Source organism: Phacochoerus africanus, chromosome 2 (genome assembly GCF_016906955.1).
Source record: "Phacochoerus africanus isolate WHEZ1 chromosome 2, ROS_Pafr_v1, whole genome shotgun sequence".
NCBI lineage: Eukaryota > Metazoa > Chordata > Mammalia > Artiodactyla > Suidae > Phacochoerus > Phacochoerus africanus.
Genome location: NC_062545.1, coordinates 268769457 through 268795739, shown reverse-complemented (window position 1 = coordinate 268795739; position 26283 = coordinate 268769457). Strand labels below are relative to the sequence as shown.

Here is a 26283-nt window from a genome sequence, read left to right as displayed (position 1 = left end):
GCATCGCTACATTAGATAGACACTTTGTACTAAGAGTTTAGATTTAGTATGTATTTCTACTTAAAGAAATTCTGCCTGCAGCATTGTTTCTGAAGGAAAAAGCTTTCGAAAAAGAAGAATTATTGTTTGGGGAGGGAAATACCTTTCATAAAATATAGGATGAAGCTAAGCAGAAGGAAATATATGTGCCTAGGAAAAATAAGAGTAAAATTAATTTACTGTGAAACTGCCAAAAAAAGGATGACCTAGGAGAAAATACAGGGCTAGTGATCTTTAGGGGAAAGATGGCTTTAAGGTAAGTCGGGTTTTCCCTTTTTCAGTAATTGATTACAGTTTTCCACCAAGTTGTTGGTGTTGGGTGAATTGCTGCCTTCCCCTGACCTTTTATAAGGTGTCTTTCTGGCCTCTGGTGTTTTTACCCCTGGCTCTTCACAGAGAGGTATTCTTGGACCAGGTTGAGAAAAGGCAAGCCAGCTGATGGTTTCTCTGCAGGAGCATTTTGTATCTTTTTCCTGGCTTTCCCTTATTTGCAATTTTCTTGTTTCTTTATGACAGAGCTTCCTTTGTTTTACCCGCAAAACCAGTTCGTTTTTTTACTATGAAGTCCAAAGTCCGAGGCTGGTTCTCACCCGTGCCTTAAAACAGAAACTTAGGTTTCTTTTCCCCCTTGAGCCCTAAAACTCTGAGTGTGTGGCTCACAAAACATTGGTGGACTTTGACTCTAAATTCAGACTTTCTAGGATACATATGCTGTGAAATCCCAAGGTTTGATTTTGGTGAATTTGTGTATGTATATATCTGGTCTTATTTGGGTGCACTGGTATTATATCTGTTTAATTTCTGTCTCCTTTCCAAAGGGCTTTTAATATCTTTTTAGCCCCCACCCCCCTTTAAGGAGAAAAAACTGTGAGGAGGGAAAATGGGGTTGCCTTTTTGCTCCCAAAGCCTGAATGAATAGTCATTGCCTGTAATGCCATCTCCCCTCGTCGCTTCCCACTGCTTTAGATGTGATGTATCCGGTGCTGCGAAGGTAATGATCCTCAGCCGCAGCGATATTCCCTCACAGGAGTATCTGTCCTAGTCATCGGGATTACCACGCTCATTGATTTGTGTCTGTAAATCTGCTGTTTCTACCCTTTAAATTTGATCTATAATTGGACCTCCTTAAATGGTTCAGATAAGGTAGTCTGTATTTTCTCAATGCAGCGATGCTGTCAGCTTCTCCTTTTTCATTATACATTCAGCAGACTTGATAAAATCAGCAGGACACCTCATTTGAAACTGTTTAATCGCTGCCTTTTTCCTTTGCTAAACCATTGAGGTGGTCAAGCGATGTACACAAATCATTTTAAATAGAAAATATGGTTTTCTCTGTGACCCAGCTAAATAGATAGTGTTATGCAAAACAAGTTAAAAAGTAATAAATGCCAAAAAAATCTTCTAATTGGAGTAAAAAATTGTGGGCAACTCTATCCTCTCTCCAAAAGTAGCGTATCCTGAAATATCGCCAGGACCCTGTAAAGACAAGATGATGGTTTTCTAAAGATTCTCTGGTTTCTGAACAAAGCAGGTTTACATTTTCAGATAGTGCTGAGCTGCCTTTTACATCCATTCAGAGAGAGGCCATACTTATTTGTAATACCTTTGCATCCTACTTTTGTAGGGAGAAATTCGCTATCTGTTAATATCTATGCAACATAACCTTTCAGCCATTTGCTATTGTGATAATAAATTTTTGTTTCTTTGTCTGCCATTTTGTCTACTCAGCTGTTACTCTTCAAAGTACAAACTAAAAATAATAGCTCCAAATAAATGCCACATAATAAAGTGTTTTACAGTTGTAGCTGGAATAGCCTGGTGGCTGCACTCGCAGTCCTATTACCATTGCTGGTGCTGTAGTTTCTTCCCTGTGTGTCAAGGTGACTTTACCAGGGCCAGCTCATTAAAACAATCTCTTCTTTCTAACTGGCTTGGTATAGTGCTCTATACCCAGCCGCCTGCCAAGGCACAGTTGTGGGGCACCAGAGTCACAGCACTGGGTATATGAAATAATGTGGCATTCACTTTTTGAACAAATACAAATTATCCATAACCTCATTTTCATCCTTCAGGATTTCATGGTGAATAATTTACAGTTACTCTCGTCAGTAGTAGAAGTAGGGCCAGTTGCGGGTTTACCCAGGATAGTGGTAAGTGACTCCGGGCTTTTGAAGAGCAGTGTTTGCCTGCTTTTCGTGGCCCTGCAGTATCAATATTTGCGCTGTACTTGAATGTGGCATTGGGCGTGTTTTGCCGTTTTTGCTGCCCCGAGGTAGACTTGAGGTGGAGAAGCTGGGAGTTGGTAAATATGCTAAAAGCGCATCTTTGTCTTAACAGGTTCTGGCTCTTTGGCAGCAATGGCGGTGTTTGAAGATAAATTTAGGCCAGAGATGGAGGTACGTAAGTCTCTAAGGTTTTATTCTCTTTCAGATATCTTTCTCGTTGTCTGTTGGACCTTGACGGATTGATTACTGATTCCTCCAGAGCTTGTTCAGCCCTCTTGTTGGAAGGTTCTTTGGCTGTGTTTTATACTAAGTTTGCTGAGAAGACTGGTTACCTGGGAAAGCTTCATTTTGGAGTGGCCCTTGCTGTGCCCTTCCTCAGGCTTGAGGAGCCAGCGCTATTCAGCTTTTTGCTCTGGCCTTCTGGCTGGCTGGGAATCTTCTTGGCCTTAAAAGCTGCTGCAGTGTAGATTCTTTCCTGATGCCCCAGCTTTCTGTGTCACGATACCTCAAAACGACAGGTTTTTTTTTGTTTCCTCGCTAAGAACAGAGGAACTGCGTATGTCTTTTCATGTCACACGGACCTGGCCTGAAAATGGGGGCAGTTTGAAAAATCTGGCAGACCGTGGGGACAGTATCATGTGTATAGTGGATTATGCTCAGAGTGTGATGGAACTAGTGTCTCACATATATTTATAAGAGGTTCCTTCATTATGCTTTTCTTGGTGGTGCATGGGGTGGTTTCTTCTGAATGCCATTCCGTGCGAGTCTATTTTAATGAGAGATGAACTTCCATTAAGCAGCCCCCACCCCCACCCCATCTCCAAGAACAAGTTCACTGGTCTTTCGCTGTCATTTTGAAGGAGTGCTCAATATTCCTAAATACTTTTTGGTGCCACATTATTCCTCCGCTGTGCTTTATCCCCACTGCTGAGCCAGCTTGTAGCCACATTACGTCCTGAAGGCAGCCCTTGTCTTCTGTGCTTAGTTTTTGGATAGATGTTAATGTCTTGATGGCAGTATCAATTTGTTTTCAACAGCTATAAAGCTGTTTATGAGTGGTTTACCCTATTCATTTGCAGTAGTGTTTTGTTTAGGTAGCAGAGTGTTCCTGGGAATTACTTTTTGACAGTGCTTTATGCCTGATCATCTTTTTAAGAGATTGCGTATTTAAAAATTTTGTTCTTCTCTAGCTCATTGTCGTTGGAACTCTGAAGGTCTCCGATCTTTAAGTTTGGCCACGTTGCCAGGAGAGCAGAGCATGTAGCGTTGTGGATACCGCTCAGCCAGGAGAGGGGTCTCCTGCCAGAAGCCACTGGGTACTTGAGGACAGCAGACATAAGTGACTTGGTCACTGACGGCTAGTTTTCTTCTTTTTGTTTTTGGCCGTGCCTGTGGCATGCAGAAGTTCCGGGGCCAGGGATCAAACCCGCGACACAGCTGCCACCTGAGCCACAGCAGTGACAGTGCCTAATCCTTGATCCGCTGTGCCACCAGGGAACTCCATTCTTCCCTTTCTTGAATATTTGCAGGAATTAAAACGTGACTAAAGATAGAATATTTAGCTAGGTGTTGTGTACTAGAAACAGTAGTGTCTTGCTCCAATTAAGAACCGTAAACAAGTCCAAGTATCAACTATAAATGAGATTCGGATTCTGTTCTCATTTCTCAATGTGGAAATATAGTCCCACATCAGCATTATTTTCTGTTTGGAGTTCTTATGTACAGAGGAAAAATAAGATATACTAGGTCACTTAAAAAGAAAGAGAAAAAACGATGTCCCAGTCTTCACACTAAGGGAGAGGAAGTCCTAAGTCTCTACAAATCCATTAGAATTAACGAAGGTGCAGGGAGAAAGACTGACGATTTTCATTTAGAAAATCATCTCAGTAATGCCACCTCCTCCTTTAACCACATTAATCTTCTCAAATTTTCTTGAAAGCTTTGTCTATTTCCAATTGATCGGGACATCCATATGTTAAAGAAAAATGAGAATTGCCGAAAAAGTTGAAAGCGTGAGGTATATTAGAAGGGACGTAACAGGGCTGAAGTAGTAGTATTTACTTAGAGTTTGGATTGGAAGTGATTCACAGGCCCATGCATTTCACATTGTGATGCAGGGAAGTAAAGGGAGTGTGATCGTCCCTCCAGTAAACCACCTGATACTGTCAAGCTGAAGATTGTCCCTTCAGTCAGTTTTGTCTGTAACTCAGACCACTTAATGTTCTGTGTTAGCTGGAGACCTTACAACAGGTTGACCAGATTCCCATTTTAGATCGATTGATTAAATTTACAACTTCAAGTGAATGTTTTTTATTCACTGAAGTTGACATAGACTATCAACAACAAAAGTCACCTTTGAAGGAGACGATAGAACTTGCCTCTTCTAAAGTGTGTTTAAAAGTAAATGGAAGGCACAGGTAATACTTTAAAAGTCTGAAAGGATGTTAATAGATAACAAAACTACTGTGAAGACAGGCCACCCTGTTCTCTTTTGGTGAAGATTAAATGAGGTGGTTTCATTGGAAGGTGGAGACTGCTTAGCACAGTTGAAAGGACGTCATTTTTAGTGACTTTGTTGTAAAAGAGAATTCGGTCAGGGTGTCTGAATTTCTGAATTTCTGGTCCCGCATTTGCATAGAGCTCCTGGATACACTCTGGTTTCAAATTTCCAACCTTTTTATTTTCCTTCTTTTCAGGGAGGCTTGCTTTCTTTCTGTGGGAAGAACCCTCCATGACGTTTCTTTCTTGCCTGTTTTGAGCCTGCAGGGCTGGGTGACTAAGGCTGCTTTTTCCCTTCAGTAGGGACAGGATTCTGGCCATGTCTCACACAGCAACCCAGCAGAGCAATTGTGCCTCTCAGATCTTGCATGGATTGCCAGGACAGTAACTGCTACTCACTTCACTGAGAACTGCATTGGGAGGGGGCAGTTTTAGGCTATCGTAATTACGAATTGTTTGCCAAACAGTAATTTTTGGCCAGACTCATGAAACAAGCCTTGGCTTTATTGTTAAATCAATTAGAGAAAGCCCAGTCTTTTTTTTTTTTTTTAACCACAAACCTGTGCCTTGGACAGTGCTGGGCCTGGACTATAGCATTTATGAAATGAAAACTTCCTCTCTCCTTAAAAACCTTTAATGTTTTCTCGTTGTCTTCAGCTGCTCAGTCTGGTATGGTAGCCGCCAACCACGTGTGGCTGGCTATTGAGCACTTGCGCGTGGCTAGTCTGAATTGGAGATGCTGCAAGTAGAAAACACATGCCAGATTGCAGACACGTGGTAACAAAAAATTACGAAATACATCTTGTTAATATTTACATTGATCACGTGTTGAAACAATACAATTTTAACTATATTGGGTTACATAAAAACATTATTAAAATTATTTTCATTTTTTTTAAATGTAGCTACTAGAAAATTCAAAACTACATATGTGGTTCACATATTTCTGTGGGACAAGGCTCATCTTGAACTTGTCATTTGCACACCACATTTAAGGATTCTGCCATGTCTGGGTGCCACCTGTACTGTTATTTTTCTTGAACATTTTCTTTTACATCAGCTCACTGTTTTATAAATTGAGTGATCATTTACATAGAAGAAAATGCACAGATCTGAAGTGTACAGTACAGTGGATCTTGGCATTTGTAATTATCCAAGTAACCATCAGTCCACTCGAGACAGAACATTTCCTTCATCACGGAAGTGCTCCTTCCCGGTCAGTTCCCTGTCCTCTCTTTCCTCCGGCCACTCAGGTTCACCTTTTTAATTTAAATCTATTTTTAAAATACAGTTTGTATCTATGAAATCCTGGGTTTGATGTGTTGGTTATTTTTTCTTTCCCCAAGACACGTGAAAATGAGTGCATACTATTAGTATAAATACGGAATATATTCATGTATCACCATCATGTGTAAGCCCAGGGCTATGCATATGAAGCTTTAGGAAACAGGTCTGCATTCCTGCTCTGCTCCAGCCGCTTTCACCTGCTTGCTGTTCTTTGAATACAGTGTGTGCTTTCTTGCTCTCGAATCCTTGGTGCTGGTGTCTGCCAGCAGTGCTCCCGGTGGCTTCTTCATTTATTCGTGTTCCTGTACTCCACTGTACAAACCTGTCCCATTGTTTCATGACTGTTTTCAGGGGCCTCTCCCCCACTTGCTGAGAGAGGGAGGCCTTTCAGGGCAGAGGTCATGAAATCATCTCTCTTCTTCAGCTCCTGATGTTCAGTACGTGTTTGTTGAGTTGAGACAGGATAACCCTGTGCTGAAGCACAATCTGAGTCATCAAAAACCACCTGGGAAATGGAGGGGACTTTCTCTTCTTCCCATCTGGAAAGTGCTGAACTTTTTTTTTTTTTTTTTTTTTTTGAGGTTACAGAGGAAGATAACTAGTACATTGCTCAAATAATACACAGTATTGGGGCAGAGTCAACAAAGCAAACACCCTGCTAAGTACATAAGAGAAACAAAGATGGGCCAAAGGGCAAATGCTCATCTGGAAGTTATAGGCCAAAAAGCAGGACAGTGAAACCTAGCCTGGGATTCATAAATGGCTAAGATGGGCCTCCACTGTTTCAGTCTGAACCAGTGATTTGCCTCAAGTAAAAGCCTTGCTTCAAGGTTGCAGAGAACCTGCCGGCTATCCAGCTGAACTTGAGGCCCATTAAAAATCTTTAAAAATTCTCATCCACTTGTGGCCTTAACACTGCCTTTCCTAGTTTTGGGATGTTCGTTTTCTTGTTTTCGTCCGTGCCATCAGCCTGGAAGTTCCCTGAAGGCACTTCTCTCTGTGCTTACCTGTTTTTGTTTGCTCATGCCTAGCCTCTTAACTGGTGCATAGTAGGTAGTCAGCCAGTATTTGTCGAACGAGTGGATAAAAAGGTGTCAGAAGCACCTTTCCTTAGTTGTTGCCAGATTTGCCTGCCTTTGAGACAATTTGATAACTTCACCCTCAGTGTTCATAGTACTCAGATTGATAAGAAGGCATAAAGTAATTATACTACTAACTGCTGAAAAATCTCGCTGTGTTTTTATCAGCAGACGTGCTTATTCAGACATTGTACTTGTACATTAGAATAGTCGATTTTGAAATTGTGCATTGACCTAATGACAAGGGGTCAGGTATATTAGAGGGGTTTTTTTTTTGGTGATGATGAATTGCATAGAGCCATTCCCTTAGAATTTTTTTCTCCATTGTTAAGGCTGGCATAAGAACTGAGCCCCCTGCCCTGGTTATTTAGCCATAGGCCAGCTAGATAGGAAATGAATGATACACAGATGGTGGTCTTCTGAGTTCATTTTCCAGTTAAGTATAAGGAGTTTGACCATCGTACCGTAGATGGGGCGTTAGCTTCATGAGAGTATGTATCTTGAAGATTGCTGAAATAAAAATTGTTATTTTTTAGGGTAGGGAGGGAATTAAGGAAATGAATCTGATAACTTAGGATAGTTTTCCTTCCATTCCATTTCTTTGTGAGAAGGAATGTTTTCATTTGGCCCCAGTGAGGAATTTAAACTCTTGAAGATTATAATTCATTAAAATGGGTAGAAGATTAATATTTAGTCTGTCAAGATCAATACTGTCCCCTCTTTGCACTAATTGTCAGAAAGCGTGCGAGGGCCGCTGAAGGGTAGTGGCGTGCGGCAGGACCCTCACATCACAGGGAGATGATTCAAAGGCAAACTGTCCTGCACCCTCTGGTATCGACTTGCAAATTAGCATCTGGAATCTAATTAAACAAGCTTAATGAAAGTAGCAGCTGAATGCTGCTGAAAAAGACAATCAGCTTTTTCCCCCCTCTCTGATACATATTCTGTACTATTGAAGTTGGTCACCAAACACATCATGTGAGCACAGTTAAAAAAATTAGCATTTATTTGAAGAATAGAAACTGTTTTTCATTCTGTTATGCATTTGGCATGCTCTGGCGTCCCAGGAGAGCCATGCCACAGCAGATAGTGCACAATATTTATAAATCTGTGACAGGCAATAATAGCAACTTGAAAAATTCTTTTGCTAGAATCTCAAGTTGAGAGCTGCCAAAAGCTGAGAGGATCAGATCTGCAGTGGCAGCTGCTGTGCCCTACAGTTAGAATTCTAGACTTTGAAGATGCTCAACTTAAAGAAATGAAGACTGCAGGCTTAGCCAATTTTTGCAGGTTTCTAGAGCTCTGGCTCTCTGCCTTTTGAAGATGAGTTGCTGAAGCTTCTACCACTGCCTGAGGCGTGCGAACACCAGCAGGATCTCCCCGCCCCCCCGCGCCCCCCAGTCTTAGTGTGTCTTCAGTTTTAAGTAGCACATGCTTAGTCGGTGCCAACTCCGATGGTCCTTTCTGTGGTCACAGTGCCGGGGGATGAGCTCTTACCCTGTACCCTTCAGAGAGAAGCTCCGAGGATAGACGGTGACGTACACAAGTGCCACTTCAGCTGTCTGATTTACGGAGTCATATTTCATCACTCGGCAAGTGCTGGCCTCCAGAGAAGCCCTTATAGATTGCTGAGGATGTGAGCAGCGATCGCCCTAAAGGCTTGTGGTTACCTTACAAACGTGATGCCAAACATCTAGCTACGGAGGAAACACAACTAATCTGTCATTGCAGGCAGCTATAGATCCACTTTAAATAACGAAAGAGTTGATACCAATATGGTGTTCTGACAGCACATCTTAGAAGTAAGTGTGGCTGTGTGTTTGTTTGAAGTCTAGTAGTAGAAAGGCGCAGAGTTTCAGATTTATTTGTGCCTTGCAGATGGACGGTAGTGTCAGAGATCTGTATTATTTTGATTTAAAGAACATAATCTGTTGAGTTTGGCACCAAGACTGGTTTCCAAAGGGAAACACGGAGGCTGAGTTGAGTGTGGTCAGATGGAAAGGGCCGTGGGAGCTAAGGAGCTAGAGGGTTGGGCTGTGAGTCCCTTTCCCCTGAACTCGCAGCACGACTCTGAGCAGGCCACAGCCCGGCACTCTTCATCCAGAGGATGGGGATCCAGAGACCTGCCTGCAGGTTGCTGTCTGGGGTAGGTGTGGTCTGTAAAACACTTCATACAGTGGCTCCACAAAATTGGCTCTAGAATATGGCTGCTGCTTCTCTTTTTTTAGTAATTCATTAGTAGGATGCAAACACCACATAGCAACGACTAACTTGGTTATTGGTTCTTGCATCGTCTTGGTGATTTATAGCATGATAGAGATGGGTATGATTCTTCTTTCCCGTCTGAAAGCTTAAAATCAGAGATAGGCCTAGCTAGTGGTCAGAGTGACAGTAGGAAAAGCCTATGGAACACATAGCACAGGCTGCAGAAGTATTTGCCTTTTTGCCATGGGGAGAAGATAGTGAAAACACAGTAATCATGATAGCTGATGCTTTTTGAGTGCTTACACCGTGCCAAGCTCAGTTCTAATAGCTTTCTCTGCATTATCTCGTTGACTTTTCAACAATCATGTGGGGTCTGTACTTTGTTATTCTCATTTTTGTAGAGAAGAAAAACAGGGTGTGGGGAGGTCAAATGTCTTGCCTGAGGTCACACAGGCAGGTAGTGCCGGAATCAAGGGTTGAGCCCTGGTCAGTCTGGCCCTCGGATGTGATCAGTCATGATGCCGTCTTGCCTCTTTGCTAGGCCTGTGATTCTTTGTCAACAGAGTGGGGAAGACATCTTATTCCAGGTGAGCGGAGGTGTGGGCTGTTTGGGCTCTTCCTTTCCTCTGATGAGGTCTTGTGAAGAGGGCAGGAAGCCAGACAAATGTCAGAGGAGGTGTGTGAACCTCTTAGGTGAGCTCAGGGATTGGAAGGAACCCAGGAATAGAAAGATGCAAGGGAGGTAGAAATACAGAGATATTGGGAATAGAAGTAAGTCATTTGGCTATGGAAAAATTTTTTTCCTCTCTTTGAATTCATCAGAATTTTTCATATTTTAATTGTCCTCCACTTCAGATATCCTGTGATTGTTTTTTTCCCCCAAAGTTTCAAATATTTACAGGGGAGCTGTTTTTCTCTAGCTGATGTTCAGGTAGCATAGTCTTCTTCAGATTTAGTGATGAGAGTGAGAAGTCTTTAAATGTTGGTGAATGGCATTTGTCCATTTGAGGCAAAGCATGAATAACCTGAAAAAAAAAATACAAAAAATGAGCAAGACTATATCATATTTTAATAATGAGGTGCTCTTTTTTTCCCCAACTGCCAAAACTTTTTAATCTTCGTCAACAATTGTTCTGTCCTCCGTCTTATTTAGGTTGCATCTGTGCGACTCTGAGCTCAGGAGCCCTGACAAGCGGCATATGAATTCTGTATTCATTAGTGATCTTGATCCAAATGCCTCTGTCCCTGCCACGGGGGCTCAGGTGTGGAAGCTGCTGGCTAATCCCACCAGCTGACATTCAGAGGTTTAATGACTCCATGGGAAGGTGACCACTCGCTGGGAGGTTTGCTGGCGGAACCCACACAGCAGACAATGGAGATCAAGGAAGACTATCAGTGTTTAGCCAAAGCGCCTTCCTGTGCGACTCGAATCCTGTTGGCATCAAACAGAGTTTTAAGTAAATGCAAAATTAAAAAAAAAAAGAAGAAACTGACCCTCAATAGCGATCATAAACAATAGTTTTCTTGTCTGTATTGATATTGATGGTGTTTAAGACTGTTTTTCTAGTAGCACTTTTAGTAGGTGTCAGCTTAATAAGCCGAACTTGACTTTTCTAGATTTTTAGATTTTAAGGTTATGTTTGTCTGGGTGCTACACCTGTTTAGGTATCTTCTATGTCTGGGGAAAAATATATATACTTAAAGCCAAAATTCTTCCTTAGGAAATGCTCCTGAGAATCCATGCTGACATTTTTGCTCCTAGTGATAGCTTTTAAAAAATTACTGTGAGAATGTGAATTCTTTGTTTGGACTGGTGACATGTCACTAGATGTTTGGACTTTTTTTAAGGTTGTCTTGTCTGAGAGTGTTGATGCCTCATTCATTTATTTATTTTTGGCCACACCTGCGGCATGTGAAAGTTCCCCAGGCCAGGGGTTGAACCTGCGCCACAGCAGTGACAACACTGGGTCCTTAACCTGCTGAGTCCCCGGGGGACTCTGGGTGCCTTGCTATTTTAATAACAGTGAATAATATTCATTGAGCTGTAGTTTACATGCATACAGCCTACCTTGGCATTTGGTATGTTCACAGAGTGGTACAGCTCTCACCGTGATCAACCACCTTCAAAAGAAACTCCATGTTCCTCCCCTCCCCCTTTACTCTCAACCCTCCCGGCCGCCAGTAACAACTACTTTACTTTCTGTCTCTGCAGCCTTGCATATTCTGGACATTCCTATAATAGGAATCATGTAATATGTCGTTTATGACTGGCTTCTTTAACTTACAGTATTTTCATAACTTTTCATCCTTGGAGTAGCATGTACCGGTGCTACATCCTAATTTTTGTGATGGAATAGTATTCCATTGTATGGGTGTACCTCATTTTATTTACCCATTCATTAGTTAGTGGACTTTTGGGTTGTTTTCACTTTCGGGCTGTGGTAAATAGTGCTGCTGTGGACATTTGTGTGAAAGTTTTTTGTGTGGACATATATTGTCATTTCTTCTTTGGCTGTGTACCTAGGAGTAGAATTGCTGAGCCATGTAGTAACTCTGTGATTAACCTTTTGAGGAACTGTCAGACTGGTTTACAAAGTGGCTTGGTTACTAGCAAGTGTATAAAGATTTTAGTTTCTGCACACCCTTGCCAACATTTATTGTTTGGCCTTTTGATTATAGCTATTCCAGTAGGTGTGAGTTGGTGTCTAGTCATGGTTTTGATGGATTCCTTATTGATTAAGAACTAATGCAAGTGTGGAAATTGTTTATTTTATTTTATTTTTTGGTTTTTAGGGCCGCACCCACGGCATATGGAGTTTCCCAGGCTAGGGGTCTAATTGGAGCTGTTGCTGCCAGCCTGCGTGAGAGTCACAGCAACGCCAGATCCGAGCTGCATCTGGGACCTACACCTCAGCTCACAGCAACGCCGGATCCTTAACCCACTGAGCAGGAGGCCAGGGATTGAATCTGCAACCTCATGGTTCCTAGTCGGATTCATTTCGCTGATTCATTTCCGCTGCGCCACGTCGGGAACTCCAAGTGTGGAAATGTTTAGATGTAACTGTTGCAATATACTTGACACACTTCTTTCTGGATTGGATTTGAGCAGTAGTTGGGACAGTTGTGTATTTAACTAGTGAAAGGTTGCTTTTAGAGCCTCTCCCTTAGGCTGTTTCTGTCATTTGCTTTTGGTCACAATTCCTGCTTGCTGGCTTTCCTTAAGACCTGAAGCATTAGGCATAGTAAATTGTGTCTTTATTATTGGATCAGCAAATGTACTAATTTCCCCTAATAATTTTCTCTTGTATTTAACATTAAAAAAAAGTAGTTTCTGGGAGTTCCTGTTGTGGCACATCGGAAACAAATCCAACCAGTATCCATGAGCATGTGGGTTTGATCCCCGGCCCTTCTTGGTGGGTTGGGGATCTGGTGTTGCTGTGAGCTATGGGTGTAGGTCGAAGATGCGGCTCGGATCCTGTGTTGCTGTGGCTGTGGTGTAGGCTGGCAGCTGCAGCTCTGATTTGACCCTTCACCTGGGAATTTCCGTATGTTGTAGGTGTGGCCCTTAGGAAAAAAAAAAAAAGTTTTTAGAGATGTCAGAAATCCAAGATATAAATCCTGGGGCCCTATATAGAATTATCCCTAGTAGTGATTTCCAGCAGAGTTAAAGAATTATTTTAGGAAGGAATAGATGTTGAAGTTGGCCTTATGGTTCAGAAAGTGATTTGAAGAATTACCCTTCAACCTTTTTTAGGTGGTAAGACACTGTTGGTGGTTTAAAGCTTCTCACCAGTGTCAGATATTTTGAGTTGTCCCCCTTTTAAAAAGTGAGTTTCTTCTCCTGAATTTGAACCCACTGGTGGGCCAGCTTTGGAGAGGCAGAAAAGCACTGCTTGAGTTAAGGTTCCTCCCCTGGATCTCCTTGCTCATTTTCGTTTTGTGGTGTTTTGTAAGGGCAAGACTTCGCTCCCTACCGTATAGTTTGGAACTTCGCAGGTACATAATTGCTTCTCTCCCTTTGATTTTCATGGATTCCTTAGTCTTCCTTGATTTAGAAATGGCCACTTGGGGCCAGGCCTCTGGAATTCAAGAATCAACAAATCTTAGGAAAGTGACCCTGTGTAAATTTGAAGGTCTTTGTTTCTAATTCTTTGAGGAGTAGTGAAAAAACTGCAGATGGTATACTGCCATAGGTATTGACTTTGAGAAATCATTGTTGTTGATTTTCAACCAAAAATATTTCTGTGCAAAAATTTTTCCAGGTCTTCTGCCCTGCTCTGTATACAGTGAATTTCATTTTCTTGTATGATCAATACTATGTAATCAGTCAGCACATGCTAATTGGGTACCAACTGAGTGTGTTACACTTGGTGCTATAATCCAGAGGTAGTATTGGAAGAGGCCATTCTGTGCGATGGTGGAAATTCCTTATACAGCTCTGGGTGAGGTAGATTGAAAACAAGGGATTATTTTACTCTGGTAGATAGGTAATTATTTATGATGCATTTCTTTGGAGCAGGTGTTACATTTGAAATGTTTTCACTTTACATATTTCCTATAGCTGTGAAAGGTAGGGGAAAATATACTATATAGGAGAAATATTTCACAAAGTATGTTGTTGCTTGCTGCACCTGTGGCAAAGATCCAGCAGACAGAATGTAACTGCTTTGTGACCAGAGCGATTCTTTAATCAGAGCGAGGCAAGGGCTGGGGATGATGTTGAATCGAAGTAAATGTTTGGTGACTTCCAGCTGTACAGGTGGAGTTAAAAAGAAGGTATTATTGTTAATATAGTCTGCATCATGATATCAGAAAATGGACTTCTGTATCCATCTCTTAGCAAATCGAATTGCCTTTGCTAGCTTGGTCTCGGGGACATAATTTAAGGTCCTAAAAATGCTTCCCTTATCTAGGTTGTCTTTTTCTGCTCCTCACATCAAGCCAAGATTTGGAATGTCATAGCTCCTTGGGGAAAGAGAGAAAAGAAGCTCTTTTGTTATTTACTGATGTCATTCCATTTTAGAAGTCTTATTTTGTAAAAATCTTGAATCGTAAAAACTTATTGAGTAGTCGCTTTCAAGGAATGATGGGGGGACCCCTCCCCCTTGAATTTTACTATCAAAAGTGAGGCTCTGTGTCACAAATCTAAGAAGTCTTCTGTGGGTAGAGGCTTGCGAGGTCTTGAACAATGGATTTCTACTTTTCTTGTATTTAGGTTGGAGAAATACAAGAAATGAAATATAGGACTGAGTGTTACTGGATGGTAGCTTAGAATCTTATAAGTTTTGCCTTGGCAGGTAATTTGGCATAAATTGTTAATGTAAATCTGGGTTAGTGGTGAAGACGTTATTTTAGTAAAAAAGATAAACTGCTGATTAATTCAGCATAGAACTCAATTACAAATTGAAAGTGTCTCTGCGGGACTCCTGGACCCTAAAGACAGCAGATGTTGAATTGATACTCCAGCATATTTCACGGTGGTATGAAATATTAACATGGTTTATTATACTTGTGTGGTGTGCGATATCAGAAAGGGGGAGGCGGTGAGCATGTGGGTGTGCAAAGCAGCCAGACATTACACATTCACTAACGTATATGCAAGTGTGATTAAGAATTTGGGGGACATTTCTTCTTATTTTTAAAAACTCAAACAGCTCTGTGGAAAAAATAAGTTTAAAATAATGTTTGGGGCTAAATATTTAAATGTGGCACCTATGTACGTTTACATTGTACATGTAAATGAACATAAAAATGGTGAACTTACTGACACAGAATATTTAAATGTTACATGGGAACACTGCTTACAAGAGTAGGGGAACTCGAGGGCTTGAACTGTATTTTAACGAGTTAATTGTAAGCTTTCGTGGGCTGGAAAGTTTTCATGGACTGCTGTACTGTTTTTACCTTCTGATCTAAAACATATGGTAATTTTAAAATGCCTCTATAATTTGCACAGGCAGAGAAGTTTTCATTTCTAGCCAAAAAAAAAAAAAAGCAAGCCCTATGGTTTTCATATATCTGCATCAACTCAAGGGGGGAAAAGTCAGGAAATTTTATGTATCGGAAGATCTGAATAAATGGAACCGCCAATATTTGAAGGGATTGGCAATTCTTAAGAGGCATGAGAATAAAGTTGGCTTACGTGAGATATTTCAAAGCCATTACTACTATTATGACAGTTATTTTTTTTGCATCACAGCCTATATCAAGTCTAGGTTTTGCTAGCCCAAGTAAAAACAGTTCCAAAAATAGCCAAATGATTGTGGTAAAAATGAATGCACCTTGGATACCTCTGCTGTTATGAAGGCTTTTTAAAAAAAAGTGTCCTCAGAACTTCTGAGACACATCAAAACTGGCAAAGGCAATAGAGCAGTGGGCAAGGAAACCAGATGTTCCTTGGTACCTACCCTACCAGAACATATGTATCCCCATGGAGTAGCCCTTAAGGCCTCTGTAAACTTTTGAGAGGTGGTCGTCATTCCAAGATGTGAAGAGTGGCCTTGAACGCTGTTCACCTGAGTTTTATGTCTCTCCAGCCAGATGCCAAGCTGTGTGTCTGACCATGAGGCATGGTTCCTTTCTTAGCGACATTTACAGCCCAGTGGGGTGGACAGACCCACAGCCAAGTACCGAAAGTGTGACATGAAAAGTAGAAGAGTGGTGTGTGTGAGGGGGCACAGAGGTGACGCAGAGGAGGGATTGGTGAGATCTCTCTGGGGGACTTTAAGGTGGCCACAAAAAGCATGTGACTTCTCGTGCGACTTTTTTTTTTTTTTTCTTCTTCTGTCTTGGGGTTTGAGGAAAGGGTGGGGTAGGGAGACCAAAGAGAAAGGTGTGGGGGCTGTTGCTCCAACTTTCTTAGTTGTGTAATCCTGGAAGTTTGGACAGCTGAGCCTGTTTGGAAATAGGAAAACAAAACTCCAGACAGTGTCTAAAGTTATCTGAGTGGTCATCTCCCGAGTCACTGTGGCCTTTTAATTAGCATCCACTCTTCAGTGTGGGACAAGGCCAGGCTTAGCATCCCTGTCCCTGCGTGTGAATATTTAGTTTAGAAAGCTGCCATGTTCCATTAGAGGTGGTTGTGTTTCGGCAGTGGGTGCAGCAACTGTGTAGACTTTTCAGATGTCCTTTGAGATTTACGTTGCAGTGTAATTGGGAGATGCGGGTACTTAGTGTGTTGTGCATGGCAGAATGTGAGATTACCTGCTGTAATGAGACCCCAGCAGCATACCTCAGGAAGGTAGTTAAAGTTTTAACCTTAACAGATAATGTTACTTGTGGGTTTCTGTGAGGTAATTTATAGCACTCTCCCCTAACCCTGCAATTGTGTGGAAACAAAAATTTTTTAAATGATGTGAAGTTGTGCTAAATAGATACTTTAAAATTCCATGCAGTAGTACAGATTTTTGAAAATATTTGCGATGAACGTTGTATCCATAGAACACAGTCACATTCACAGTCCTTGTCACCCTGTCATAATGTTGGCATATAGTTTTTTTTTTTTTTGGTTTTTTTTTTGTTTGTTTTTGAATTGGAACCGTGGTGATTTGGGGATGCTAAAACGATTTAAGGACTCGTTAACTTTGATTCCTTGACAAACACATTAGTTTCCTTTCACCCGGATCAATGGAATTGGGGTGATAGAGGAGTAAGAACGGGGTGTGATGTCTGCATGGGCTTTGAGGACATCTAGGTTTGAAGATCCATTTTTGCCTCTTCTGTAACCCCTGTAGCCCAGGTTGTAAAATAGAAAACTCGTTTGTAAAATGGTACTTGAAGGAAGTAATAGGGAGATCCTACTCGTATATTGGTAGTCAGGCTTAACAAAAGTTTGCTTTCTTATCTATCCTCTGACTACTTTTTACCCCAGAGTGTTGACAGAATTAAAGCGGGGTTGTCTTTTCTTGGTCTGTTTTAGTTAAGATTTACAATCAACAAACGGTCTAATGGGAAAGTTAAGTTAAATGATTTCTTTTTAATTGACATACAAGGTAGTTAAAAAAACAATTTGACTCATTCTGTTTGCTGGGAGGTGTTATACATGTATTTTAGGGAGATGTGAACATTTGAATGTAGTACTGATGCAGTGAATTTGATAGGCTTCTGCTTTGGGATTTGACGAGGGTGCATTCTTCCCTATTAAAAAAAAAATACATCAGTGTTCTACCAAATGTAGCGAGCCAAATGAATGGTGGAACGATAGAGTAGCATTATTTAAACAATATTTTTGCACCTTTGAAGAATTGTCGAGGTAAACTATTTTAAAAAGATAAACCCATGAGTGATGATTGATCAGTTATATTGAAGAGGTAGATAAGCATCATTACTGTGTTTGGACTCTAATTGTTAGGAGATTCTCTTGTAGTGCGTGAAAAAAATCCATGGGCTCTGGAGGCAGACAAAACTATGTTGAATTTCAGGCCTTCCAGGTGTTGGCTGTATGCCTTTGGGTCAGTCACTTTCCCTCTCTGAGCCTTGGTTTCCTGGATTTGTAAAATGGGTGTGAGGGTAGGGCCTCCCTTAAAGGGTTATTTGGAAGAGTGAGTGGAAGAATGTACCTGGCACAGTGCCTGCAAACAGAAAATGCGAGCTCTCTTTCTTCCTCCTTTTAGAATTCAGTTTCTGGTGATGTATAAGTGAAAACGTACTACTTCGTACACTCCTTATTGACATGGCAGTAAGTTCCGTATGAAAAGTGCGCATGTGCACACAGGGTTTTATGACATCATTTTGAATTTCATGTGCATGTAATGGCTCCTTTCATAATTGATTTGCCTTGAACTAGAGATCGAAAAAATAGTGAGTTATCAGTTGCCCGTTGCGTTGGTGGTTCTCAAAGAGTTAAGCTTTTGATAACCGTGTTTGTGAACATCAGAGAGAGGGGGAGAATCAGTCCAGTGAGCAGTCATCATGGGTTTCCTGCATACTGAACACTGGTCTTTTAATCCTCATGACCACCCCGGTGCTAGATGGTTTTAGGCCTCTTTTGCAGATGAGGAAATTGAGACTTAAAAATGTTGAGTGACTTTACCGTGCTGGGGTGACATAGGTCGTAGGTAACCAGACTCAATTCATACCTCATCTGGATCTTCATTCTCTTCAACTTTTGCCTCTGCCTCGTCTCCCCCCCTTCCCCCACCCTCCTCACTGCGATGAGTACCATCAGTACATCTGACAGCTCTAGAAGTTTCCTCATGTCTTTTTGAAAAGCTCTCCTCTTCCCCACCCAAAGAACCTTAAGTAACAGAGTGTGTCTGAAGGCCATGTGTGCCTGGGGTCCCAGGAAAAGGTGGTGGGCCAGGGCTCTCATGGAGAGGTCTCTGAATTAGTAGCACCTTGGGATCGGACTCACCTGCCCCATTTGCCCTCTGCCTCTCTGCTCGGCTTAGGCCTGGCCGCTTCTGCTTCCTCGTAACTTTACCTGGCAGGTGGCCAAACCCTCATGACCATGAATCTCCCTTTCGAGGAGATTCTCTCTCGACGTCTTCCAGCTCTTACCCCCATAGTTAACCAGTCCCTTGTACCACACACCAGAGGCCACATAGGAGTATTTTGAAGCCCATGATATCAGTGAAATGGCGTTTATAGATTGGTTCCGGCCCAGGTCGTTTTTTTCCAGAACAGCCTCAGTATACGTACTTTCACTGGCTCTGCCTTCATCTTGTCCCATTGTGGTGACACCCTTTAGAGTTCCTACTGCAGAATATATAATTGTCTAGAATATAAAATTAAGTTAATTGCTGTCTCCTATCAACCCACCAGAAAAAATAGCTGCCAAGAAGTTATAAAAGGCCATTCTGTGAAGACCGAGTTTGTTCAGTGCTCATGACCGATGCCGGAAGCCCTGGCGGCACTCTCTGCTCCTCCCTCTCCTGCACTCCCACTTGGCTGCTTCCTCCTCTCGAACGTCCGCCTCCCAGTCTTGTTGGTCCTCCCCACTGCTGGCCCAGGCCCACCACCTGCTCTCATTGGGACTCTTATAAGGGTTGCATAGGAGCTGCCCCTGTGACCTAAATAGCAGCTCGCAGCAACACTGGATCCTTAACCCACCGAGCCAGGCCAGGGATCGAACCCCCATCCTCATGGATGCTAGTCAAGTCCTTAACCTGCTGAGCCACAATGGGAAACTCCCAGCCTTGCTTCTTAAAAGCTCTTACCATATCGTACTTGTTTCCCCTCTGGACTCTGCACTCTTTGCGGACAGGTTCTGTGTCTGTTCAGGTCTTATCCCTAGTGTTTGGCACAGTGTGCCCCAAGTGTATTAGGATCCGTTTGCTGAACTAAGCTGATCCGTGTATTTCTTTCAGGGGTTTTGCCGTCATTTGAGATTTGCTTCATCTTTGGCCATCTTTAAACATCCGAGCACAAGGGGGCTGGGCACTTCCTTGGATCTCCTTCCTCATCCCTGTGAGGCCATAGAAGCAGGATCACGAGAGTGACAGTCTCCGTAGCCTACCCATGAGCCCTCCGTCCTGCACTGCTTCCCCAGGCTCCAGACTTTGGAGATACATAGGCTCCATGTGAATGTGGCTCCTTTTTACCTTTGTTGTGACCCAGGGAACAAATTCACTTCATTACCCACCCCACCCCCCATTTCCAGGTGATAGCCCTTGCTGCATCTCCAGGAATTTATTGGCAGAGTTATCACTGACCGCATTGTTTTATGGAGAGAGAGAAATATTATTAAGATCTTATTACTACCTGGGGTGGCTTGGTTTTCATTTGGAGGATTGTTGAACATATTTCTCACTCTGTCTTTAAACCCAGTCTTTCTTTTTTTTTTTTCCCCTGATTATATTTGATTCAGTGCAGCCTTGGAAATTTTATATATTTGTATACACATATGCTGTGAATGCTGATTTCTTCTCCTTGTGGAAAGCAATATGTTCTCATCTCTCTTGGTCCTTATCCCTCTGGAAGCTTAGGTGTTTTCCCTTCCATTTGCTGTCTCAGAATCCAGCAAAACCTCTTGCCCACCACTGATTTTCCCGTGGTGGGGTAGGAAGACATAGGCTCTGGGCAGGCCAGGCACTAATGTGGCACGGATCCCTGCGTCCCACTTACACACAGCCAAGTGCCTTTGAGTGCACCAGCCAGCCTTTCTTGCACCTCAGGGTGTCCTCTGCTGCACAGGCGGTGGTCGTGAGGATTTAACACGTGATGTAAGTGATCGGCTCAGCCCGCGAGATGTGACTGGCCGTGTTGGTTCTCTCACACTCTTGCCTCACTCTTTCTACTCTAGAACTTGCTGCCAATTCTCTTTGTTAAATCTTTGTGTCAGGGACATTCCTGTCCCTTTGTTCCACCCAGTGGCCCTTGGCCAGAGGCATTATCCCCATTCTTCTGACACGGCCCCCTGTGGCTCAGAGAGCATTAAATGCCGTGATCGTTGGTGACCCAGTTTTCCCAGACTTTACTCTTTCCAGCCCAGCGTGGTTGTGCAGCCTTGCACATCTCTCCTAGCGGGGTTGTGTTCAGGCCGTTGCATCATTCATTCCTCTGGGACAGGCCAAGTTGGCAGGGACTCGAACCTGAACTCCCTTTCCCATCCCAGCTGAAAACCTCTTCAATCACTTCTGCACCCCCTAGTGGGTTTGCCCTTTCGTTATTTGCATCGCCCACGTCCTGGGTGCCACAAAAGCTTCCAAGAAGAGGTGGCAGTACTGTTTAGACCTTAAGGACGCAGTCATTCACTCACCCTCCACTCAGGATACACTCAGTGCCAGCTCAACTCAGTTATACCTAACAGTTCCAGGTGTTTACACAGGCGTTTAACTCAAACAGCTCAAGCCAAAAACAAAACTCAGACACCCTTGCTTTTGTCACACAGTCCAGTCGGAAAAAAAAATTAACCTTTTCCGCTGTAAAGTAGGTGGTTATACAGGGGATGCATCAGTTCTCATACGTGGTGCAGTCTCTTACACTGCTTTTGGAGGGACTGTGTAAACACTTTTTAGAGCTCTTTAAATTTTATTCAGCCATCAGCCGTGAGTGACTCCATCAGGCGCTCAGTGGCCTGGTCAGAACCTCAGCGCGTCCGCCAGCCACTGCAGAACATCGCGTTCAAACCTCTTCCTCCCGAGTGCGTGACTGTCGTTGAATGGTCTTGCTCCCTGGTTCCCAGTTGAGACTGGTCCCCTTTTGGAATCCCCCCATTTTGGTATCGATCTGTTTCAGAATTAATCTTCTCTTTTAGTTTGGCAAACCTCATGCATTTGAAGTTGATGTTTCACTTTTTCATTTGTTGATAGCCATGCCAAGCACTGTGCTAGCCGCCTGAGATGGAGATAGCAAGATGTTGGCCCTCTTTTTAGAGTCCAGATTCTTGTCACACCCAGACTTTTATCTGTCCTGCTGCAGAGCATCAGAGCAATAGCACTTTGTGCTGTTTTTTGTTTTTTGTTTTTTGTTTGTTTGTTTGTTTGTTTTTTTGTCTTTTTAGGGCTGCACCCTTGGCATATGGAGGTTCCCAGGCTAGTGGTCAAATCGGAGCTATAGCGCCAGCTTACACCACAGCCACAGCAATGCCAGATCTGAGCCACGTCTGTAACCTACACCACAGCTCACGGCAACACCAGATCCTTAACTTACTGAGCGAGGCCAGGGCTTGAACCTGCGTCCTCACAGATGCTAGTCAGATTCGCTGAGCCACGACAGGAACTCCCCTCTTTTTGCAATCTGAAATTGAAATGACAGAAGATAATGCGGATTTTCCAAGATTAATTTGGACTGCTTCAGTTCTTATTGAGTAAAGTCCTTAGTTTTTAGTAAAGGAGTAACCTGTTATGAACTTAATGGGCCTTGTAGATTTGATAGCAAATAGGAAAATTGATGGAAATTGGGCGGAAGTTCAACTATGATGCCACCCACATCCTTTTTCCCCTATGTAAAGGTGGGAGAGCCACTGTCCCCTGACTCTTGTCATGACGGTGGGACAGAAAGCAAAGGGAGGCATCTGAAATGCCCTGAAAAATAGTGGAGCCAGGGCAGCTCTATTCTTTATGAGAAAGGCTGAATATTTCTTCCTTTTTCAGTCGCCATAACATCACCACCTCATCCACATAAATCGAATGTATTTCCAGCAAATAACCAATTTTTTTTTTGTCTTTTTAGGACCGCACCCACGGTATATGGAGGTTCCTGGGCTAGGGGTCCAATCAGAGCTGTAGCCACCGGCCTACACCAGAGCCACAGCAACGCCAGATGCAAGCCATGTCTGCGATCTACATCACAGCTCACGGCAATGCTGGAATCCTTAGCCTACTGAGCGAGGCCAGGGATCGAACCTGAAACCCCATGGTTCCTAGTCGGATTTGTTTCTGCTGCGCCACGACGGGAACTCCCCTATTTTTTAACTTCCTTTAAAAAATTTTTACGAGTTCCCTTGTGGTGCAGCGGGTTATGGATCCGTTGTTGTTACTGCAGCAGCTCTGGTCACTGCTGTGGCGAAGGTTTGATCCCTAGCCTGGAAATTTCCACATGCCTTAGATGTGGCCAAAAAAAGGAAAATAAAAAATAATTTTGCAAATTTAGTTACAAATTGATTGTTTCAAATGACTTGGCATATATGTGTATTTTCAGATTCCAAAGCTGTATCTAAAATGGTATATTAGGTTTTCAGTCAAATGTATATTTAATGTTTTGCCTGCCCCCAATGCAAGTAAAGCAGTGTTTAGAACGCAAAACCGAACGGTGGCAAGTGGAGGATTTATTTACTAAATTTTTTATTTAGTATTAATTTGATGTCGAACTGACCAGGGTGCCCATTGGCTAGAGGACCTACATTTTACTCTGGTGACATTCCCAATCTAAAAATCACTTAAGTGAGAAGAGAAATTTAATTGTAGCTGTAGACAAGAATAATGTGGAAAAGTTTCTTCACAGTGCTGTTTTGGAGCTGCACCGTAGCGGCTGCCGAGGTAATCTATCAGTTTGTGAGTGTCTACAAAATGCAACTCTCTAGATAACAGGTTTAAAGTAAAGATTTAATACAGCCTCCATCTCCTATGATGTTGCAGTGACAGTTTAAAACTCATTCTCTAAATCTCAGCAGACTTTATAGCTAGCAGTGGGCCAATAGAAAGTTTAATAGCATTACAACACATAAATCATCTTTTAAAGATGCTACTAGTAGCTCCAATATTAAATGCAGACAATCGCCTGTGTTATAAATAATTTATCAAACACCATTTCAGATTAGCCTTCCATGCTGAGTTATTTATTTTAGCCTTTTCTGTACGATTCCTAAGGCACTTTTTGAGAGATCCATTACTGGTCAGTTTAATGAACTTGGGGGTCTGTTTTGTCCCCTCAAGCACTCGGGTACAGCTGTGGTGACCATTACGTGGCCGACGTGGACCTCTTTGTGCCTTTGACAAGTGCTGCGCATTTGTCATGCAGCGGTAAATGGAGCTGCACATTGGAGTCCAGGGACACATTGTGCGCTGCGGTGATGGAGACAAACAGATAGCGCTATAAAGTGCTGCTTGTCACAGCCGACGTGGAGTACAGTACATCACTCTGATTGTAATCTCATTTAAGAAGCAGGGGTGGCCCGGGGGACTGATAGTCCCAGTTAGTTTGGGCTTTGTAGCTATAAAGCAGGAAGTGCTCCTTTTATATTCTCTGAACTTTTAGGGAGTGTGCTTTTTGCTTGGATTAATTATTAGAGGAACTTCTCCACAGCTCTGTGGGAAGACTTGTCAGCAGGTTTGTTTGGACCTCCTCCTCTTGCCTGGGGTTTGGTCCAGGCCGTCAACTGCTTTAGAGAGAAATTGTCTCTAGGAGCCTGCTGGCTTGCTCTGTTAAGTAAGTTACCATTTATTAAGCCGTAGCTATGTGCCAAACCCTATGGTAGGTGCCTTCTGTACTTCATTTCTAATTCTTGCAGCAGTCTTATGATAAATCCTGATGTATCGTCACTGTATCACAGAGGAGCGGCATGAACTCAGAGAGGTGATATGACTCGTGAGGTTGCACAGCAGTAAGTAGGAAACTGGAGATCCAAACCCAGTCTGTCTGCCTCCACATCTGTCAGATGATCTTGAACCTGGGTTGCCCAGCTACCTTGCAGTCACCGGGGTTGTGGTGGTCTTGGCTGAGCAGCTCAAAGTAAAAGAAAGCTGCCGTTGGCCTGGAGGGCCATTTTTCCGATAGCCTGGTTGAGTCTGGCTGCTCTGTCTACACACGGAATCCAAGTTCCCTTGTGACTAGCAACGTAAATCCAAGAACAGCTGGCCAGGGGAGGATGGCGGCCCGGCAGTGGGAGAGAGCCTCACACCTGGGCCTGGCCAGCTGTCCCCAGGCAGATGCTGCTCAGAGCTCAGGTCACTTCACCTCTTCCAGAAAACGGAGGGGCAATACTTCCCTATGAAGAATGAATCCTAAAGGCGGTAACAATGCTTCCTGTATTTACTGCAGGCCAGAGACAGATAAAAATGTGGTGTTTTCCCTCACCTCTTGCTTTTAGTTTGTGGTTTTTCTCGATAGCTTTCCTAAATATGTGGTAGCACGTGTTAAAGACAAGACTTGTTTAATTGTGAAATTCCACTATAAAGAAAACACAGTAAGAATATGCCCAGTAGCATATTTGCATATCTGTCTAGAGTTCTGGGTATGGAAATACTGTGGTAAGAGACCATAGTCGTCACATGAGGCAGTTCCTGGAACATAGTAGGTGTCTGTAAATATTTGTTGAAGACATCAGCTGTGTAAGTAGTTAGACAAAAGAGCCTTAGTAATTTTTACCCGATTCGCCTTTTGAGGGTTTTTGCTGGGGGTGGGGGATATATGAAATAAGACTTTGGATCTGAATATTGCTCCCTCTCCGCCACATTACACTGTAGAAATGTGTAGGTGGTGGTCTCTGGGCGGTTTTGGGAAACAGTGCTTCCCCACTGTGGAAATGACCATCAGAGGGGCTGCTGGTTGGCCCAGAGAGAGATGGGCAGCCACCATCCTTCTCTTAAACTTGCTCAGGTTCTGAAGATCCTTGCTGATGGGGGAACGACACCTGCATCAAGAGACAGCTGTCTGCTGTCCCCGACGTGCCAAGGAGCTCACAGCTGAGTCAGGCTACTTGTGAGCTGGTGTGGTGCCCTGGCATTCTGGCTCTGGAGCCCAGTGGACCTGTCTTACTATTTCCTACTGTGCGACCCTGTGGGCTGTCTCAGCCTTAGTTTTTGACAGTACCAACCTCAGAAGGTGGTTAAGGGCAGGAGTAAAATTGATGATCATCAAAGTGCCTGCCTAACTCAGTACTTGGCACATTATACTAAGTGCTCAGTAAATTGTAAGGTTCACTCCTTTCATAAATCTTCAGCCCTGTGTATGTGAGAGGGAGGTAGGACTGGGGGGAAAAAAAAAGACTTGTGAGATTTCCTTCCTTAAGGAATTATCTTTCCTATAATGGGGAGATGGATGGGGTTAAAAGTATGTTCCCTAATTTTTAAAGACATACTTAAATAATAGCACATACGATAATTTTATGAGTAAATCAGGCTCTACACAGTACCTTTTACACATTTTTAAGTTTCATAAGTTCATCTACTCACATTAAGGAATATTTGGAAAATAAATCTTCCATTCCCATCCCCAAATATAAACTAGTTTGAGAAATTTAAACCTGCGGTGCTGTAACCACTGCCAGCAGGATTTGTGACGTCTACTTAGCGCTGTTGGCTGGCTCCAAGCACCAGCAGCAGTGACAAGAAAGCAAAGGAAATAATAAAACAGCAGAGGAAGGAGGAGAAGAGGAGATGATAGATCAGGAGAAGGATGTAACAAGCAAGACACACACGCACATACACGTTGTTTATTAAGAGAAGCAAGTTGGAATGGGGTTGCATTTGTGAAGTTAGTGGTTGGTTTTTGCTGTCTCTATGGCAGAAGCAGTAGCAGCAGCAACCATCTCCTGCTCTGAGATGCTTTCTTTGCTCCCACCTTCACTG

The 26283-nt window shown here is 42.9% G+C and overlaps 1 protein-coding gene across 1 annotated transcript in view; it reads left to right on the top strand.

Annotated features, from left to right (window-relative positions):
• Positions 1–26283, top strand: part of PSMB7 (proteasome 20S subunit beta 7) — a 63017-nt gene that overhangs the window by 31550 nt on the left and 5184 nt on the right. The window contains exon 6 of the mRNA XM_047768371.1: positions 2377–2435. Within this exon, the coding sequence (XP_047624327.1) occupies positions 2377–2435 (59 nt within the window). The remainder of the gene's footprint in view (positions 1–2376; positions 2436–26283) is intronic.